Source organism: Halichoeres trimaculatus, unplaced genomic scaffold (assembly GCF_033239565.1).
Source record: "Halichoeres trimaculatus isolate MK-OKI-2021-1 unplaced genomic scaffold, fHalTri1.1 fHalTri1_scaffold_10, whole genome shotgun sequence".
In the NCBI taxonomy this organism is placed as follows: domain Eukaryota; kingdom Metazoa; phylum Chordata; class Actinopteri; order Labriformes; family Labridae; genus Halichoeres; species Halichoeres trimaculatus.
The window spans coordinates 37,438,056-37,457,326 of record NW_027437187.1 but is presented as its reverse complement, the minus strand read 5'-3'; the positions used below and the strand labels follow the sequence as shown (position 1 = coordinate 37,457,326).

The 19,271-nt window shown below is 39.1% G+C and overlaps 1 protein-coding gene across 4 annotated transcripts in view; it reads left to right on the top strand.

Annotated features, from left to right (window-relative positions):
- Window positions 1-19,271, top strand: part of LOC141796033 (kinesin-like protein KIF21A) — an 82,374-nt gene that overhangs the window by 31,904 nt on the left and 31,199 nt on the right. For 2 of the 4 annotated variants that reach the window (XM_074676898.1, XM_074676897.1), the window contains exons 2-15: window positions 1,311-1,533; window positions 3,427-3,609; window positions 5,442-5,582; window positions 6,497-6,628; window positions 6,716-6,886; window positions 9,037-9,152; window positions 9,227-9,422; window positions 9,508-9,697; window positions 9,781-9,847; window positions 9,928-10,131; window positions 13,221-13,292; window positions 16,931-17,021; window positions 17,104-17,218; window positions 19,003-19,191. In XM_074676898.1, the coding sequence (XP_074532999.1) occupies window positions 1,311-1,533; window positions 3,427-3,609; window positions 5,442-5,582; window positions 6,497-6,628; window positions 6,716-6,886; window positions 9,037-9,152; window positions 9,227-9,422; window positions 9,508-9,697; window positions 9,781-9,847; window positions 9,928-10,131; window positions 13,221-13,292; window positions 16,931-17,021; window positions 17,104-17,218; window positions 19,003-19,191 (2,090 nt within the window). The remainder of the gene's footprint in view (window positions 1-1,310; window positions 1,534-3,426; window positions 3,610-5,441; window positions 5,583-6,496; window positions 6,629-6,715; window positions 6,887-9,036; window positions 9,153-9,226; window positions 9,423-9,507; window positions 9,698-9,780; window positions 9,848-9,927; window positions 10,132-13,220; window positions 13,293-16,930; window positions 17,022-17,103; window positions 17,219-19,002; window positions 19,192-19,271) is intronic. The other 2 variants (XM_074676899.1, XM_074676900.1) reach the window with 1 other exon arrangement.

The following is a 19,271-nucleotide window of genomic DNA, read 5'->3' as shown; positions in this document are numbered from 1 at the left end:
AGAAATTTTAATCATTTGTAAATGTTGCAACTTTTTGAAAATTGTTGATTTTTTTCCATTTCTTTGGAATTTAAATACCTCTTGTACTTTTGGATTTTTTTCATTTCAATTTTTATTTTTAAGTTTTGGTTATGTTTAAATGTTGCAAATTTAAAAAACGTCATTTTTTGCATTATTTTTGAATTTCTAATCTTTTTTTGATTTTTTTTATTTTAATTCTGTTTCTTTTTCTTTTTTATTTCCATTTTTTTTTCAATTGTGCAAATGCTTCAACTTGAATTTTTATAGATTTTTTTGCAGATTTATTAAAAATAAAAAATGAAGCCTACTATACTTTGAATTTATCCACTCTGTCTTTATTGTGAAGATAAAGTAGATTTTGTGTCTCCTGAATGACTTTAATCCAGGTGAGCTGAGGAAAAATGGCTCCTATGAAAGTAAAGGTTGCAGACTCCTGGTTTATACGAAGCTGTATTTCCGTCTTGGAGTTCAGATCCTTAAAATCTTCAGGATGCTCTCATGCATCGCTCCTCTTCCTCTTTGATCCCCGGATAATCCTGCTCGATTGGTTGGAAAACATTCAGGACATCAGCGAACACATCAGCTTTGTCACAAACATGTTCAGACAGACTAAATCTGTACATATTAACCCAGCTGGCAGGTTTATGGGACAGAGTACTGCAGAGTACTGGGTCAGAACGGGATCTGGACCCTGAGCTGCTGTGATGGAAACATCTGGATCTGATGGATTAGTTCAGGTCAAAGGTTAAAACCTGAAGCAGTTTCACTGATGGTTTGATTTTTACCTCTAAGGTTTCCTGTACAGTTTCAGGCTCCTCCTCTAATGTGACCTTCAGGTTGGTTTGTGACGGTGCTCATGGGAAACGGAGTTCTCCACCTACTAACCACCAGCCCTGTGTGAGTCAGAGCTGATGTGTGTTTGATGCAGAGCAGCTTTTCAGCAGTTGCTGTTTCTGTCGTCAGGATCTTTCAGAGTCTTGAAAATCAGCACGTCTCCAGATTAAGACTGTTCAACATCAGACATGAAACTGGTCTGGATAAAAGCCCAAAACCAGGATTTGGGTCCTGAGTCTGAGCGTGGCCTCAGATGCTCTCTGTGCAGCGTGCCAGAATAATTCACTAACTCTAACTCTGGTTTTCACAGCTTTCCTCTCCTTTCTCCACGCCCTCTCTATCTTTAATAAACCTGATTATTTCAGGAGCGCTGCAGGTGTCTGATGCTGTTGTGTGTTTTCTCGTTATCACCCTAACGAGCTCGTCCTCCTCTCCTCCTTTTTTCTCCTCTGCAGGATTCGCCCTCAGCTGGCCAGAGAGAAAATCGAAGGATGTCACATCTGCACGTATGTGATGCCCGGGGAGCCTCAGGTGATCCTGGGCAAAGACAAGTCCTTCACCTACGACTACATGTTCGACATGGACTCCCAGCAGGACGCCATCTACAGCACCTGCACCGAGAAGCTGATCGAGGGCTGCTTCGAGGGCTACAACGCCACCGTGTTCGCATACGGACAGGCGAGTCTTTGTGTCACTGCTGCGGCAGGAGCTGGTGGTGCTTTACAGCGGGGTGGAAACGGCTCAGCGTATTTTTACGTCTGAGGACAGAAAGAAAAGAGTTAACTGCAGGGGCCATTTCAAAGGAGCCATTTCAGCTCACCTGGATTAAAGTCAATCAGGAGCCACAAAATCTACTTTATCTTCACAATAAAGACAGAAAAATGCATAAAATTACATTATACAACATAAATTATACACAGTTTAAATCTAGTGAATAATAATCTAAATGAGAAGTTTTTTGAACTTATTTAAAAGAAAACAAAGTGTCTTCGTTTTTTTTATTTTAAATAATTTGCAAATATTTTTTAAAAGTTAATCATTTGTAATGTCATAAGAATCATCAATTTGCAAAATTAATTAAATCACAAGTTGCAAAAACTCAAAAAACTATGAAATGTCAAGAATTTGCAAAATAAAAAAAATCATAAATTTGCTTAAAGATTTATGTAATTTAAAATTTTGCAAAATGAAAAAAATGTAACAATTTCCAAAATTAGAAAAATGGAATTTAGATAATTTGAAAACAATTTCAGAAGAAAAAATCGAATTTTCATTTTAAATTTGAAAAATAAATTAAAAAAACAAAAAAATATGAAATTTCAAAACTTCCAAAAAAATTAAAAAAATTGGCAAAAATTTTACAATGATTTGAAATCTAAGTTATGCAAAAAATTTACAAAAATTTTTGAATTTTCAAAAATTTACACAAATTAAGAAAAAAAATGCAATTCAATTCATTTTCAATAATTTCTCCAATCGCAAAAATTTCCTAAATATTTTTTAAAATAAAAAAAATTGTTATGTCAAAAGAATCATAAATTGACAAGTTGATTTATTTTTTTTTAATGTTTTTGCAGAATTTAAAATAAAAATGAAATTTTAAATAATTGGCAAAAAATTCCCAGGATTTTTTTTTCTAATTTGGAATTTTTTTTCTAATTTTTTAAAATCTGAAAAATATGTAAAAAAAAAAAAAAAAAAAAACTCTGAAATTAAAAAAATGCCTGAAATTTTAAATAAATTGCAAAAATTTAAAAGATATATTAAGTAAAAAACAGTGCAAAAAATTTATGAAGAATATTAAAACTTCAAAAACCTACACAAATTTTAATTCAATTAAAAAAAATTGACATTTAATACATTTGCAAGCATTTTCTGAAATTGTGAAACAATTCTTAAATTTGCAGACAATTATTGAGTTAAATGTATTCTGTCTTCAGTTTGTTTTTTAAAACACACGGTGGACACTCGAGCGTACAGCCCCTGATGTTTAAAAGGATGTAGACTCTCCTCTCCCCGTCGCTGCCGTCTGTTTATATCTGCTCCCAACTGGGCTGAGTTCTTGTGAAGCAGCCGAGTGGGTCGATCTAAATCTAGGAGAGTCCTCTTTAGAGTCAAACAGGTCTGATCCAGACCGTGCAGTCCGCTGTCTGCTCTCTGAAGTAGGCCAGCAGCAGTCACCGGGCAGGAAGGGGTTAATACGGGCGCACATTAAAGATGTATGGGCGTCAGAAAATAGGTGTTTGTGCACTTCACTTCACTTTGAATCGTGAGCCAGCCTTACAGTGGGAGCTTGGTCGCCACGGCAACACAGGCAGGAGGGGAGGAGGAGGAAGAGAGAGGCCTGAACTTGCATGTTATTTCCATGTGGTTAACTGGGTGATAGGAGGAGGAGGAGGAGGAGGAGGAGGAGGAGGAGGAGGGGGCTTGATAAGGCTTTTACTGTTTTTGATCCAGATTATCACAGAATGGTAAAAAATGACAACTGTAGCCCCGTCATGATGACGTCAGGGAACAACAGGCCCCATGTGGTCTGGGTTGGCTAACAGTTTCTGGTCTCCCTCCTTGCAGACCGGGTCAGGGAAGACCTACACCATGGGGACGGGCTTCGACGTCAACATTGCAGACGAGGAGCTGGGTATCATCCCCCGGGCCGTCCACCATCTCTTCAAGGGCATCGAGGAGCGCCGCGAGGCAGCCCGGGAGCAGGGACGCCCCGTGCCCGAGTTCAAGATCAACGCCCAGTTCCTGGAGGTACAGACCACGCCCCCCGCCCCCCATCCAGCCTCAGTCACGTTAGGAGACGCCATACAGAGGCGTCAGGGGTCAGGCTCATATCGTTGACAACATCATTTAAGCAGCTCTAACAGCAGCTCTAACAGCAGCTCTAACAGCAGCTCTAACAGCAGCTCTAACAGCAGCTCTAACAGCAGCTCTAACAGCAGCTCTAGCAGCAGCTCTAACAGCAGCTCTAACAGCAGCTCTAGCAGCAGCTCTAACAGCAGCTCCATCATTCAGAAACAGCGTCTCTGACAATCGACCTGCAGCAGCTGTCAGCGGGGGTCAGGAGGTGCTGGGGGCCACAGGAAGTTAACGGGAGCGATGTCGCCCACAGTTGTTGTGCTCCATCAGAGAGGAGCAGGGTCTGAATTCCTGCAGGAGACAGGAAGTGGAGGAGAGGAGGCAGACGCTCTGCAGGGGGCGCAGCGTGAAATCTGAGCAAATGTTTCATTTTTTCCTCAAAATCATCTCAGTAGAATTAATTTAGTCCATTTTTATTTTTTTTTTATCATGCAGAGTTATTTACCTTTCCTGGATTTCTTTTAAAGAAGTCCTGGTGGTAAATTTTATACAAGCTCTTGAAAATGTTTGCAGCCTGTTTTTCTGAAAAATGCAGAAACTCTCAACAAACTGTCAACATGTCTTTGTCTGATTTATGGATCAGCCTGTTATTCTATGCTCACAGCAGGGGGTCCGATGTTGGCACCGGTGTTTTTGGGGCTACAGGCTGAAAAGTTTTGAAACATCTGCATTAAATGAAGTCGATCTGGCTCTAAACAAACAGACATTTATTTTACGGTACCCCAAAAGATTCATGATTAATTAAATAAAAGCAACATTTTGAAATAAATATCATTTTGATGAATAACAGACAAATATATAAAATGGCCATAGAATTGTGAAATAAGGTAGTGTTATTATGAAATATGTTTTATTATTCCTTAATACTTAATCATTATAATTAAATATTTCAAAATGATTATTTTTACAATTTAATACTTTTTAAAATAAAATATAATAAAATATAATGAAATAAAACAAAATAAAAGGTTAAAGTAGAAAAAAAAATTAAATACATAGAATAAAATAAAACAAGATAAAATAAATTAAAATAGAAAAATAATTAAATACATAGAATAAAATAAAATAAAATAAAATAATAAAATAATAGTAAAAAACAATAATAAAATATTTTTTTTATCAGAGTCAATTTTTATGTATATTTTTTTATAAATAAAAAGGCCTTTGTGGAAAAGGATATTATGAAATAAAAACTGACTTTGTGAAAAACACATTTTAAGTCATCATTTTGAAAATTATGATTTTTTTTAAAATAATCATTATGAAATACCTTTTTACAATAATTTGATATTAAAGAATGATAAAATATATTTAGTGCAAATTTATTGGCAATATTACATATTTTTCTGTTATTAATAAAATGGTATTTATTTCAAAATGTTTTTTTTATTTATTTAATTATGAATCTTTTGCTGTCCTATATTTTTGATCCAGCGTTTCTTCACTGTAGTTGAGGCTTTTGCTTTTAATTTGGTGAGATTAGCTTTTGTAAAAATGAATGTATGAAAGAGTCACTCTGTCAGTTTGCAGAAGTCCTCGTAGAAATCCAGGATCAGATCGTGACGGCCTGTCAGATATTTGTTCATATGTCCTGATTTAATCCATGTGTTAATCTGTGTGTTATCTGTGTGTGTGTGTGTGTGTGTGTGTGTGTGTGTGTGTGTGTGTGTGTGTGTGTGTGTGTGTGTGTGTGTGTGTGTGTGTGTGTTTTGCCTGTTTTGCAGCTTTATAACGAGGAGGTTCTGGACCTGTTCGACTCGGCTCGAGACATGAAGCAGAAATCTCACATAAAGATCCACGAGGACGCCACCGGAGGGATCTACACGGTGGGCGTGACCACACGGACCGTGTCGTCTGCTGCTGAGGTAACGGGAACTCCTGACTCTGAGGTCAAAGGTCAAGTTTTAAAAAGACGACCTTAAGTGATTCTGAGTCATGTCAGGTGGTAAAAACACTTTTTCCCTCCAGGTCTTTTTGGAGACTCGTAGAAAAGCTCCTTTACTCTAAAAGATGAAGATAGTTTATGTTGCTGTAGCTTTAAAAACTATTACTGAAATAAAGACTGTGTGTTTTGAAAAGGATTATTGAATATTTATTAAACTGTGGCTTTTAAAATATCTGGCCAATATTTAAATTTTCAAAATTATTTGGATTTTTGCGTAGTTTTTACATTTCAATTTTTGTTTTAGATTTTTGGACATTTTATTTATTTATTTATTTATTTATATTTATTAATTTATTTATTTTAAGTTGAATTTTTTGACATTTTTTTTTTCAAATTAAAAATTCATTTTGAGGTTTTGAGAATTTTTGCAAATTATTTAAATTCCATTTTTAAAAAAACTCGTGCATGCTTTTGAATAAAAATAAATATATTTTTTAAGATTTTTGAAATGTAAAAATTTGGAGAATTGAAATTTTATAAATTTAGCAAATTCATGAAATTTATGCTGTGACATTTTTTTTCTTCTGTATTTAAATTTGCAAATTTATTTGAAATAAAAAAAACATGACAACAAATGCACAATGTTATAAACAAAAACAAACTTCTTGTTTAGATAGTTATTCACCAGATTTCTACCATTTTTAGAATTTAATCCTGTGTCAAACGACTCCCTTCACTTTGCCCTGAAACAAAGTTTTGCATCAAATACACAAAATAAAAACTGGATGTAGAAAATCAGCTGTCTCTGGTGTTTCAGTGCAAAGTGTGACCCTGTTGACTTTCATCAGGTGCAGAAAGATCAAACTTTGAGTTTTTCTCTCTTCTCTGATTCAGATGATGCAGTGCCTGAAGCTCGGCGCTCTGTCTCGTACCACGGCCAGCACGCAGATGAACGTCCAGAGCTCCAGATCCCACGCCATCTTCACCATCCACCTGTGCCAAGTTCGCGTCTGTGCCTCTGACAATGTGAGGGCCCGAAGAGTTGTTCAGAAAACCACAGAGACGCTGCAGCAGGACTGACTCTGTGTGTGTGTGTGTTTTATTCTCCCACAGCAAGAAGCTGAGCCGGACAACAGGGTCTCAAACGGAAACTCGGAGATGGACGAGTACGAGACGCTGACGGCAAAGTTTCACTTCGTGGACCTCGCCGGTTCTGAGCGGCTGAAGAGAACCGGGGCGACGGGCGACAGAGCCAAAGAGGGCATCTCCATCAACTGTGGCCTGGTGAGAAACACAAACACTGGAGTCTGCTGCCACCTAGTGGTGGAGTGTGAAAAGTGCAGAGAGGAGGGAGGAACACACCCAAAGAGCTGCCAGGGAACAGTTTGACCAGATTAATGTCAGAGTTTTAGAGTAAATATGGGAGTTTTAACAATTTTTTCTCTGTAACAGACTAAATGAAGCATTTCTCTGCAGAGACGATGTTTTATTCACAGAGAAAAGTTCACATGCATCATGTTTTTTAATCTCTAAGTGGCCTTTCTGCTGCTTTTTCCCAGTGCACAAACTCCTGTTACAACAAATTCAAAGCTGCAAACGGCCAAAGATTAATTCAGTGAAAAAGAAATCCTGGTCTGTGTTTTTTCAATGAAGGACAAAAAACCTTATCCAGTCTGATGATGCTGTGCGTGATGTTGTGTTTTAGGGTTTGTTTCTTCTTCAAAAACTTTAGTATAACTGAAATAATAAATAAATAGTTTACCGAGTTCATTTCTGGGTTCCAAAGAATTGATTTGTTGAGGTATGAGGGTTCACTGGCTCATGCAGACCCCACTTAAAGAGGGGTATGAGGCTTTTACAAGGGATTAGTCCATGGGTCTGCAACCTTTGCTTTGATAGGAGCCATTTTTCCTCATTCAGGAGCCACAAAATTGACTTTATCTTCACGATGAAGACAAAAAGTGGATAAAATTGCATTTATATTAAAAAATTTTGTAGTGAATAATTATCCAAACAAGTAGTTTTAGTGTGTATTATGTTTCACATGTGATGTCTTAGTTATTATTTTTAATAAATTGCTAATATTTTTGAAAAAAAATGATTTTTTTTATATCACTATTGTTAAAGTTTTGCGAAAATGTATGAAATTAAGTTGGAACATTTTTCAAAAAAATTTAAAACTTAAAAAAAAAATTCAAAATTTACAAAAAAAATCTAAGAAATTGACTTAATTTGCAAAAAAAAAATGCAAAAATTTGCTTGATTTAGAAAAAATGTAAAAGTTTAAAAAAAATGCTTAATTTAAAAAAATGGAATTTGAATGGTTTGCAAAAATTTGCAGTAAGTTAAAAAAAAATTAAAATTTATAAATAAATCAAAAATTAATAGTTGACCAACATAAAGTATAATTCACACTCTGCAGGAAGGAGTTTTCTTTTTCTCCTTCAGGGCTTCAGATTAACTTACACAGTTAAAAAACGTGGATTGCAACAAACTGCAGACTTTTTAAAATCGTCCAGGACACAGTTTCTACAAAAGTTTCACAAGTTTCCTCTTAAGATGCAAGGCTTAATCAAGAAGCACAGAGTTTTTTATCATGAACCGTTGAAGATGTTTAATTCACACCTTAGGGGTAAAAATATTTCCTCCTTTCTTGAGTCTGTTTGCTCAGGCAAAATGAAACATGATTAATATCCACAGCAACCCTGAGATTAGTCTGAATCAGTATTTTAATAGTTTGACAGAACTACTCAAAACAAAGTCCAGTTGTAGTTTTTCAATACATAGATTGTATCTATAGACTTTGTTAAGCCTGAGGGGAATGTGAGATTAATCCTGATTAATCACAGAATAGACAGGTGATTAATTCGATTAATTTTTTAATCACTTTTATGCACTAAAACTTCATTATCTTATTTTTTTAAATTGGTCTTGTTATTGTCTTATCTTGAGTTTTAACATCTTATTTTACCTTCAGAGTTTCCTCATTAAGCTCTACAGAAAGTGTTTTCCTTATGCACCAGGGGGCGTGTGATGGTGTGTTTGGGGTGGGGGGTGGAGGATTGTGTGTGTGTTTTTAAAGAGGGGGTGTTATTCTTCTTCATAGTTTAAACATGGGTGTGAAATAGCAAAGCTGGATGTGTGGGCCTCAAACACCAAGGTTGGCCCCTCTCAGGCCTCCAGAGCGTTGGCCAATCAGAGCGAAGGGGGTTTATGGAGCAGGGAGCCTTAAAGAGACAGCAGCTAAAGAAAGTGTTCAGACAGAGGATGAAATAAAAGTTTATAAAACAGCAGAGAGAGGAACAGAGATTTCTCTGAGCTGTGAATCATGTTAAGACACTACGGGGGCCCTGGAGGGACAAAATACAGACTGATAAATGTCATATTAGTTTGATAGGTTTCAGTTTCACCTCTCCCTGTTTCCCTCGGTGCAGCTCGCTCTGGGGAATGTAATCAGCGCTCTGGGCGACCGCAGCAAGCGGAGCTCACACGTGCCTTACCGAGACTCCAAACTGACGCGTCTGCTGCAGGACTCTCTGGGAGGAAACAGGTCAGTGTCTGCGTCAGACTCCGCCCCTTTAAGGCTTCAAACACCCGCTCACACCGTCTCCTCTCCCGCCTCAGCCAAACCGTGATGATCGCCTGCATCAGCCCCTCGGACCGCGACTTCATGGAGACGCTGAACACGCTGAAATACGCCAACCGGGCCCGAAACATCAAGAACAAGGTGATGGTGAACCAGGACAAGGCCAGCCAGCAGATCAGCGCTCTGAGGACGGAGATCGCTCGGCTGCAGATGGAGCTGATGGAGTACAAGACGGTGAGGAGCTGGAGGAAGAGGAAACCTCAGACTCTGAAGTCCAGATCGGGAATAAACGAGCACCGCTCTCTGCTTCCCTCCGCAGGGCAAACGCCTGATGGGCGAGGATGGCGTGGAGAGCTTCAGCGACATGTTCCACGAGAACTCCATGCTGCAGACGGAGAACAGCAACCTGAGGGTGAGGGTGAAGGCCATGCAGGAGACCATCGACGCCCAGAGAGCCCGGCTCACCCAGCTGCTCAGCGACCAGGCCAACCAGGCGCTCGCCAGGGCAGGTGGGTCCAGATCCCAAAACCTGGGCCGGACTTTGACCAGGAAGAAACCTGAAACCTCTTTCTGACTTTTCTTCTTCTTTCAGGTGAAGGAGGATCTGAGGAGATCGGGAACATGATTCAGGGTTACATCAAAGAGATCGAGGATCTCAGGTAACACATCACCCTCTCCCTCATGATCAGACTTTTTAACGAGCTCTTTGAGAAGATTCGGTTGATTTTTCCCCTCGCAGAGCCAAACTCCTGGAGAGCGAGGCCGTGAACGAGAACCTGAGGAAGAACCTGTCCCGTGCCTCCAGCCGTCAGTCCTTCTACGGAGGCCCCGGCTCCTTCCCCTCCGCCATGATGGCGCCCGAGAAGGAGACGTCGGACATCATCGAGCTCGCCAAGAAAGACCTGGAGAAGCTGAAGAAACGGGAGAAGAAGAAAAAGAAAAGGTACGGGGTGTTAGAGTCGTTGGAGTCCAGAAAAACGTCTTCTTATAAAAAATGCTCCTGGCAGGATTTTGTAGATCTATGAAATCAGAAGCAACAGCCACAAACATCAGATTCTGGAGCTTTCTGCTTCTAGATTTTGATTTATCATCCACACTGTGAGGTATTTCTGCTGCAGAAAGTGAAGTTTTCACGATACAACGAGCACAAAGAGCTCAAACTGAAGCGTTTACATTTTATGTTTTTCTGATTCAGATATATTTGGTGATATTTATCATGAGTAATGCTCAAAGTAAATTTTTCCAGAAGATTTTCTCCAGGAGAAAGTGCAAAGTGTTTCACAGCCTAACATGAATTTACATAAATGTCCAAAATTTCGAACTAATGAAATAATAATGACCTGACTCTAAGAGAGATAAGATCAGGGAAACCATGTCCACACCTCAAGAAGAAACTTTTGCTTTAATAAAAGATAAAAAAAAACTTCACAAAGGAATCTGCATCGTAATATGTTGGAGAAGAGGCCCAGATCTATGGAAGCAGATTTAGGACATAATTCAAATGAAAGTGCAACAAAACAAAGAAATACATTTTCATTTCATTAATACAGGCTCATCCAGACTGCACTTTATGTGACATGATTCAGGTTAAAATGAAAAGTGTTTTTGCATTTAAGTTTTAAAAATGTTCAACAAATCTTGGACAAATGAAAATGCAATGAAGGAAATACAAACATACCTGTTGGAGCTGCAGTACGTTCACTGAATGACCTGATCGAGTGACTCACTCACTGACTGAACGTGCTGAACGGCAGCTCTCCTCTCCTCTCAGTCAGACCGTCAGTGAATGATTTACAGATGGACTGATTAGGTTTTTTCAGGAATGATACCGTTACCAGTTGTGAAGGAAGCTGATAACAGATATTGAGGCCAATATTCATTTGCAGTAAAAGTGAAAATATTGACGTCAAAATTTGGGATAATACAAACTCTAACACTTCACTTCGTTTGATGACTGTAAGTGTGTGTTTATCAAACAGCTCCCAGGCTCAGCAGCTGTCTGATAAAGTTAATAAAGACTTAAAAAAATAAATAGCTCCTTAAAGTTTTCTACAGGAAGTCAAGTTTTCCAAAAAATGTCTGTGTGTGTCACTGATCAGATGGTGCTGTGGTTGGTGCAATGCTGGAGACAGAGTCAAAATAACACAGGCTGAAATTTAATTTCTTATCGGCCACTGGATTTAAAGAAGGCAGATGTAGCTACGCCTCAAAATGCTGAATATCGGCGCTGATAATCGATATATCCCTGATTTTTTTCCTGGGGGAAAATTTTTGTTTCAGCAGCTTTCAGTCTGTAAACTAAACTGTGGAGAGTTCACAATGATTCACTGAATGAATCTTTTGAACGAATCACTGAACTGATTCTAATGATTCAGTACGCTGGAGTTTGCAGGTGAGGCTTTTGTTTTCTTCTACTGCATTATATGTTGGGTTTACTGGATGCACGCCAAGGTTATAATAGTTAATTAAAACAAAACTAAAAACAAAAACTAAAATTTAAAACACATTGCAGTTAACTCAAACTAGTAAAAACTAGAAAAGAAAACAAAAACGATAAGTAAACTAAAACTGTATCTTGTGTTCACTAAACTAACTGAAACCAACCAAAATTAAAGACAAAATGTCCTTAGTTATAGTTTCTGACAATATTAACAGATTATTGCTCATATATTGAAGCTCACATTATATTGTTTTATATAACTTGTGTTAATATTATTTTTATTTAATTTATGTTAACATTATTTTTATACAATTTATGTTTATATTATTTTTATAGAATTTATCTTTATATTATTTCTATTTAATTTATGTAAACATTATTTTTATAGAATTAATGTTTATATTATTTTTATAGAATTTATCTTTATATAATTTTTATTTAATTTATTTCAACATCATTTTTATAGAATTTATGTTTATATTATTTTTATAGAATTTATCTTTATATAATTTTTATTTAATTTATGTTAACATCATTTTTATAGAATTTATGTTTATATTATTTTTATAGAAATTATGGTAACATTGTTTTTATATAATATATCTTTATTTTATTTCTATTTAATTTATGTTAACATTATTTTTATATTATTTATCTTTGCACTATGTTGGACTGGAAAATAAACAGTATGAAAAAATATTTACTTTGACCTTTTTGAATCCTGCACCTGGCAAATCAGGTATGAAAAACTAAAATTAAACTAAAAATAAACTAAAAATAAACTGAAACTAACTAAATAAAAACTAGAATGCCCGCTTTAAAAAAAATCAAAACTAAACTATAATGAAAAAAAATGTCAAAACTAATTAAATGAAAATGACCAATCCATAACTATTATAACCTTGATGCACGCTGCTGCCACCTGCTGTTTTCATTTTTCCTTTTCATTCGGGTGATGTCATACAACGTGCTTCCTTAATTTCCGTTTGTCCAGGATTTAGCCCAACATTTCTTAAGAAGTAAAATGCAAACACCCTTTTCTTTTCAATCTGAATCATATCATGTGAAACTGTTTTTCTTTTCTTACATTTTCATTTGAATTATGTCCTAAATGTGCTTCCGTACAAACTGATGCAAAAAAAACTTTAATGGTCCAAATTTCTTCTTTGGGTCAAAGGTTCAAACACAGGTTTGTTTTGATTTAACTCATATTTTATCAGTGAATCGATGCAGCTTCAAACTTTATTTCAGGGTGAGTTGTTTTTCGTCATGGAGCCGCCTGTTTTTATCTTTTGCCGACCACCTGCATGGATTTTTGCACTAAGATTCAAACTTTTGCAGCAGTTTCAGATGTGGAGCGTTAGGTAATGTTGATTTGCAGCTAACGCTCATGGGTTCAGTGTTTGTTACGTGTGTTCATGATGAAGTCCTGATGGTAAATCTGCTGCGTCAGCGTCAGATCTGCTGAGTCATGCTCCAGAGGCTGACGACAGCTGATCTCAGTGTAGAGCTTCCTCTGACCACTCTCCCTCCTTCCTTCCTTCCTTCCTTTGTCCTTCCCTTGCCTCCTTGTCTTGCTTGGCCCCCTGAAGACTCCAGCAGCTGTTGGAGGAGAGAGACAGGGAGGAGAGGGAGGAGGTGGTGGAAGAGGTTGAGGACGTCAGGTTTGTCAGAGCATCCTCCTCCTGTCGGTCGTTTCCTGTTCCCTTTGCTTTTCCTTTGGCCTCACCTGGAGGCGCCGGCTCCCATCGACGCACTTTTCTTTTTTTAAACATCTGACAGCCTGTTTTTTTTTTTTATCGACCCCTCACGCTACATCCCCGCCTCTTTTTACATCTTTTAACCTTTTAACTGCACTTTAATAGATTTCCAAGCTGCAAAAGTAGAGTAACATTTAAAAGAAAGAAAAGTTAAAAGACGTGTCCTCATGATTGAAAAGTTGAAGCAAACTAAGTTGAAAGTTTCTGCAGTTTTCAGGTTTTTCTCCACAGATGTTAAAGTTTTTTTTTTAATCCTGGGGGTAGAGGAAAAAGTTAAACCTGTGCCAAATGAGCTGAGGGGTCTGGGTGCTTTGCTGCAAACATTTAAGGAAAATAGTTTTGAAGCCTAAAGCCGTTAAGTGCTTTAAGCCACGGGACACACGGGACGCAAAAACAGCGATTTAAGAAATCAACATCACGTCCTCGGGACGTTTGGAGCTGTGGGAGAACTGCTGCTGCAGATTTCTCTACGAGCTAATCTAAAACTTTCACAGAAGAAAAGTTAACTTGTAAATACAAACTGTTGGTGAGTAAATAAATAAGAGCAAGTGTCGAATAAATTATACAAATAATAAAAAGTGTCCCAGTAAAATTTTACTGCGCCGTCTCATAAGAGGCCAGATTTAAAAAAATAAAAATAAAAAAACTTCATGCTGATAAAGCTAATTCTGATGTTTTTGAATTGTGTAAGAGAATTACCCAGAATTCATTGCAATGTAGCATGAAACAAAGCAGCAGCTCCCACCCTAAAACATGAAGCCTGTGTGGAAGTGTTAGAAAACTGCAGTTCTTTAAGTGTCCACTAGAGGCTGGCAGCAAAATGAGCAGGAACCACACACACACCCACTCAAGAAGACAGCGCCACCCAGTGGTGTGCACAGACTTTTAACGATCAGGGGCGTAAAGAAAGAAAAAGGCACATACGGTGAATTCTCGTCACTGAGGGGCATCGAACGCTGTTTTCCAGGGCGCTGCGCCAAATGTTTTTTTGTCATCCTAGAGGGCGCTGTTGTGTGTCTCAGCAACCAGGATGGAACTTAGCGCAGGGTTTGGCTCTCATGGAGCACTTTAGCGCACATTTACCTCCTAACGGGATGTTTTGGCTCATAGGGGGCACTCTAGCTTGATTTTTGTCTCCTCGAGGGAACTTTAGCTTGCGTTTTAGCTGCAAGAAAGGGCACTTTAGCACACGTTTTGGATCCCACGAGGGTACGTTAGCACAAGTTCAGCTTCCAAGAGGGTGTTTTGGTCCAAAGGGGACACTTTAGTGTGTTTTTAGGCTCCCAATAAGGCATTTTATCATGTTTTAACCAGCCAAGTGTATTTTTTTTATCCAAGAGGAGACTTTATTCCATTTTAGCTCTCAAGGAAGTGTCTTGGCCCCTAAACGGGCACTTAAACGTGTATTTTAGCTCCAAGAGGGCACTTTAGCACACATTTTAGCTTACAAGGGGCACTTAAGCACACATTTAAGGTCTGAAGAGGATGTTTTTTATTAATAAGGTGCACTTTAGCACGTTTTAGCTTCCAAGAGGGCACCTCACCTCTCCTGTTTGTAGCCCTGCAGGGCACTTTAGTGGACAGTTGGGCTCCTAACAGAGTGTTTTGGCTTATAGGGGGCAATTTAGCTTGTTTTTGTCTCCCTGAGGGAACTTCAGCTTGCATTTTAGCTGCATTACAAGCCCTTTAGCCCACATTTCAGATCCTGAGAGGGTACGTTAGCAGGTTTTAGCTCCAAAGAGGCTGTTTTGGCTCAAAGGGGCTCTTTAGCATGTTTTTGGCTCCCAAGACGGCACTTTATCATGTTTTGACCATGCATGAGTTTTCTTCACCCAAGAGGAAACTTTATCCCATTTTAGCTCTAAAGAGGGTGGGTCCCAAAAGGGCACTTAGCAAGCATCTAGACTCCATGAGGGCACTTTAGCATGCGTTTTAGCTTCCAAGGGGCACTGAAGCACACATTTTAGGTCTCAAGAGGGCCCCTCATGGTGTTTTAACCAACCAAATGTGCCCCCCAAGAGGGCACTTCAACATGTGCTTTGGTTCTCAAGAGGTTGTTTTTAGTCCTGTAGGGCACTTCAGCGCACAGTTTAGCTCCTTCGAGGGTGTTTTGGCTCCCAAAAGCACACTTTAGCGCACTGTTAGCTCCTTACAGGGTGTTTTGGCTTATAGGGGGCACTTTGGCTTGTTTTTTGGCTCCCTGAGGAAACTAAAGTGTGCATTTTAGCTGCAAGAAAGAGCCATGTGACACATGTTTTTAATCCTGACATGGTATGTGAGCACAGGTTTTGGCTCCAAAGAAGCTGTTTTTTTGGCTTAACAGGCGTGTTTTTGGCTCCTGAGGGGGCACTTTGTACTGTTTTGACAAGGCATGTGTTTTTTTCACCCAAGAGGGAACTTAATCCCGTTTTAGCTCTCAAGAGGTTGTCTGCTCTCAAAAGGGCACTTGAGCGTGGGTTTTAGTTCCAAGGGGGGCACTTCAGCACACGATCCAGCTCCTAAGAGGGCCCCTTATCCTGTTTTAGCCAACCAAACGTGTTTTCTCCGCCCAGGAGGGCACTTTAGCCCCCAAGATGGTGTTTTGGCCCCCAAAAGGGCACTTTAGCACAGTTTTTGTTTCCTAGGGGGCACTGTAAAATGTATTAACCATCTAAGAGGGCATTTTATCCCATTTTAGCTCTTAAAAAGACACTTCTTTTTCAATAACTGGGCCATGATGGGCGTCTTCCTCTCTGCCCTCTTCCTGTGCTCACCACTGGTGCAACTTAGTTAACGCTTTCAAAATAAAAGTCTGCTTTTAATGATAAAGAAAAGAAAAAGGAGTGTATGGGAGTGTATTCTTAAAGATGGTACCTCTAAAGTCCCTCATGTTTAATCTCCTGCAGCTTTTTCAGTCGAACACTTTCCAGGTTTGTTGTGTTAAAGTTTAAATCTCTGGGTTTGTTGCTAAAGATGGAAGAAAAGGAAAGTTTTTAGGAGCCTAACCTCCAAACTCTGACGCAGCGTGCAGCTTCCTGTGAAGTCTGTTTCCTCACCATGACAGGATAAACTCCTTTTGTCTCTTGTGTTGATCTTTTTTTCTCGTTCACTTCAGTTTTTCCAGATGTTTTCTGCCAGCGTTAAACCCCTCAGCGTCTCTGACCCGCTCGGTTTGGATAAAACATTTATCCAACAGATTAAAAACTCATTATTTATTCATGTTTTTTTAACCCGCTCATGCTTCTGTTGCTCTTCCTGGTTTTGTTCAGACCTTGAGATGCCTCCCTCCGTTTCCCATGAACACAAATGCTAACGCTAATGCTAACGCTGTCTTTTCCACAAACAAGTCTCAGCGCTGTGACGTCCCTGGTTAGTTCAGCAGTTTGTGGAGTTGTGTAAAAATGAAGTTTTGTTTAATTCAAAGCGTTTTCAAACGGCTTGTTTGGTAAAAAGACAGTGACCCCGCTTTAAAAACATAACTGTGTCTTTGTTTCCCTCAGACGTTTTGTTGTTTTCAGCCTGAGTTTGAGTTTCTGATTTCCGTCTTTGTCTCGATGTTTCAGCGCCACCAAGGAGGAGGTCAACAACGACAACGAGCAGGAGAAAGGCGCCGAGAAGGAGATGGTGGAGCGCGTCAACGAGGAGGCAGAAATGGTTCGATTCACAAACTCTATTTATTTATTTTAAAGTTTGGAGATTTCTCTGAGACGTTAAACAGTCGGTGCTTTTCCTGCAGGACGTCCAGGAAGGCAGCGACCACGAGGAGGCAGAGGAGGAGGAGGAGGAGGAGGAGGAGGAGATGGATGTGGAGGAGAGCTCGGAGGATTCAGACTCTGAGTCGGATGAGAAAGGTTAGACGGGCGAGGGTTTGATCCCTGAGTCTTCAGACGATGTTTGGGGGGACTCAATCCGGCGTCTTTACATCAGCGTTTTTCTCAGGAGGTGAAAATGTGAGGGTTCAAAAACACCTCAGAGGAGACGAGATCACAGCGAGGAGACAGAATCAGAAAAATCTGGGACTAAAAAAGTTTAAATTAGTTTGATTATAAAAAACTATCCTCCCGTCCTTTCCTCCTTTTGTCCTACATCCTTCTGTATTTCTTCCATCCTACTCCCTTTCTTCCTTTCCTTTTTTTCCTTCCTTCCTTGCTTCTGTCCTTTCTTCCTTCCTTTCTTCCTATGTCTTTTCCTCCTTCCTTTTTAACCCCTTCCCTTCCTTTTTTTACTTCCTTTCTCCCTTTTCTTCCTCACTTCCCTCCTTATTGCTTTCATCCTTTTTCTCCCTTTCTTTTTCCTTCCTTTTTAACCTATCCTTACTTTCTTCCTTCCTTTTCTTCCTTCTATCCTTCTTTCTTTCTTTCTTTCTTTCTTCCTTTTGATCCTTTCATCCTTTCTGTCTTCTGTCCTTTGTCCTGTCTTCTTTGTCCTTTTTTCCTTCCCTTTTACCTCCTGCCCTCCCTAACTTCCTTTTTCATTTCCTTCCTTCCATCCTTTCCTAATTTCCTATCTTACTTTCATTCTTTCCTTCCTTTCATCCTTTCCTCCCTTTCTTCCTTCCCTTTTTCCCCTTTTTCCTTTATTTCATCCTTCCTTCCTTCCCTCCTTCCCTACTTTGATCAATTCCTTCTTTCCTTCTTTTTTATCCTTTTTTGCTTCCTTCCTTATTCCTTCCATCATTTCCTCCCTTTCTACCTTTCCTTTTATCCTTCCTTCTTTTTCCTTCCCTTTTTGCTTCCTTCCCTTTCTTACTTCCTTTTTCCTTTTTTCCTTCCTTCCTTTTCTAAATTTCTAACTTCCTTTCATTCCTTCCTTTATTCCTTTCCTTCATTTCTCTCTTACCTCCTTTCTTCCTTACTTCCCTCTTTCCTTCCATCCTTTCCTCCCTTTTTCCCCTTCCCATTTTTCTTCCTTCCTTCCTTCCTTCATTTCTCTCTTACCTCCTTCCTTCCTTCCTTCCCTCCTTTCTTACTTCCCTCCCTACTTTAAATATTTCCTTCTTTTATTCCTTCTTCTTTTCATCCTTTTTTGCTTCTTCCTTTCCTTATTCCTTCCATCATTTCCTCCCTTTCTACTTTTCCTTTTTTCTTTCCTTCCTTTTTATCCTTTCCTTTGTTGTTCCCTTTCACTCTTACCTTTCTTTCTTTGTTTTCTTTCTCAGTTCCCTCTGTCCTTACTCTTTCCTTTTTTACTTTCTATCTTTCCTATTTTCCTTCCTTCCTTTTTATCCTTTCCTTACTTGCCACCTAGTGATGAGAAATCAGTTGACCCTCGTCAGTCCTTTAATCCAGGACTCTCTCTGACAGGATTAAGGAGCTGAGCCATAAGAGAAGAGAAATGTCCTGACAGGTTTGTTTAGAGAGGTTGATAAATGTCCACCAGGGGGAGCTGTTTAGTCACATTTGCAGAGGTTAGCGCTTCATGATGTCTCTCCTACGTTTAGAGCTGAGAGGTTGAGATGTTTTCACAGCAGATGCTGAAAAAAAACTGAGGAGGAAAGTGATGAACGGAAAGTGAAACGGCAGAATTAGAAAGTAAAGTCTCTTTTATCAGAAAGGTGAAACAATAAGACAGAAAGAGGACTGTGTGTGTGTTTAATCTCAGGGGTGACACTGACCCGGTCTCGTGTCTCACACAGAGAACTTCCAGGCCGACCTCGCCAACATCACCTGTGAGATCGCCATCAAGCAGAAGCTGATCGACGAGCTGGAGAACAGCCAGCGGCGTCTGCACACGCTCAAACAGCAGTACGAGCAGAAGCTGATGATGCTGCAGTGCAAGATCCGGGACACCCAGCTGGAGCGGGACCGGGTCCTGCACAACATGTGTAAGACGGGTCACGACAGACCAGATCTGATACCTGGGCCAATCAAAACCAGATTATTTCAGATTTCAGTTTTTTATTCT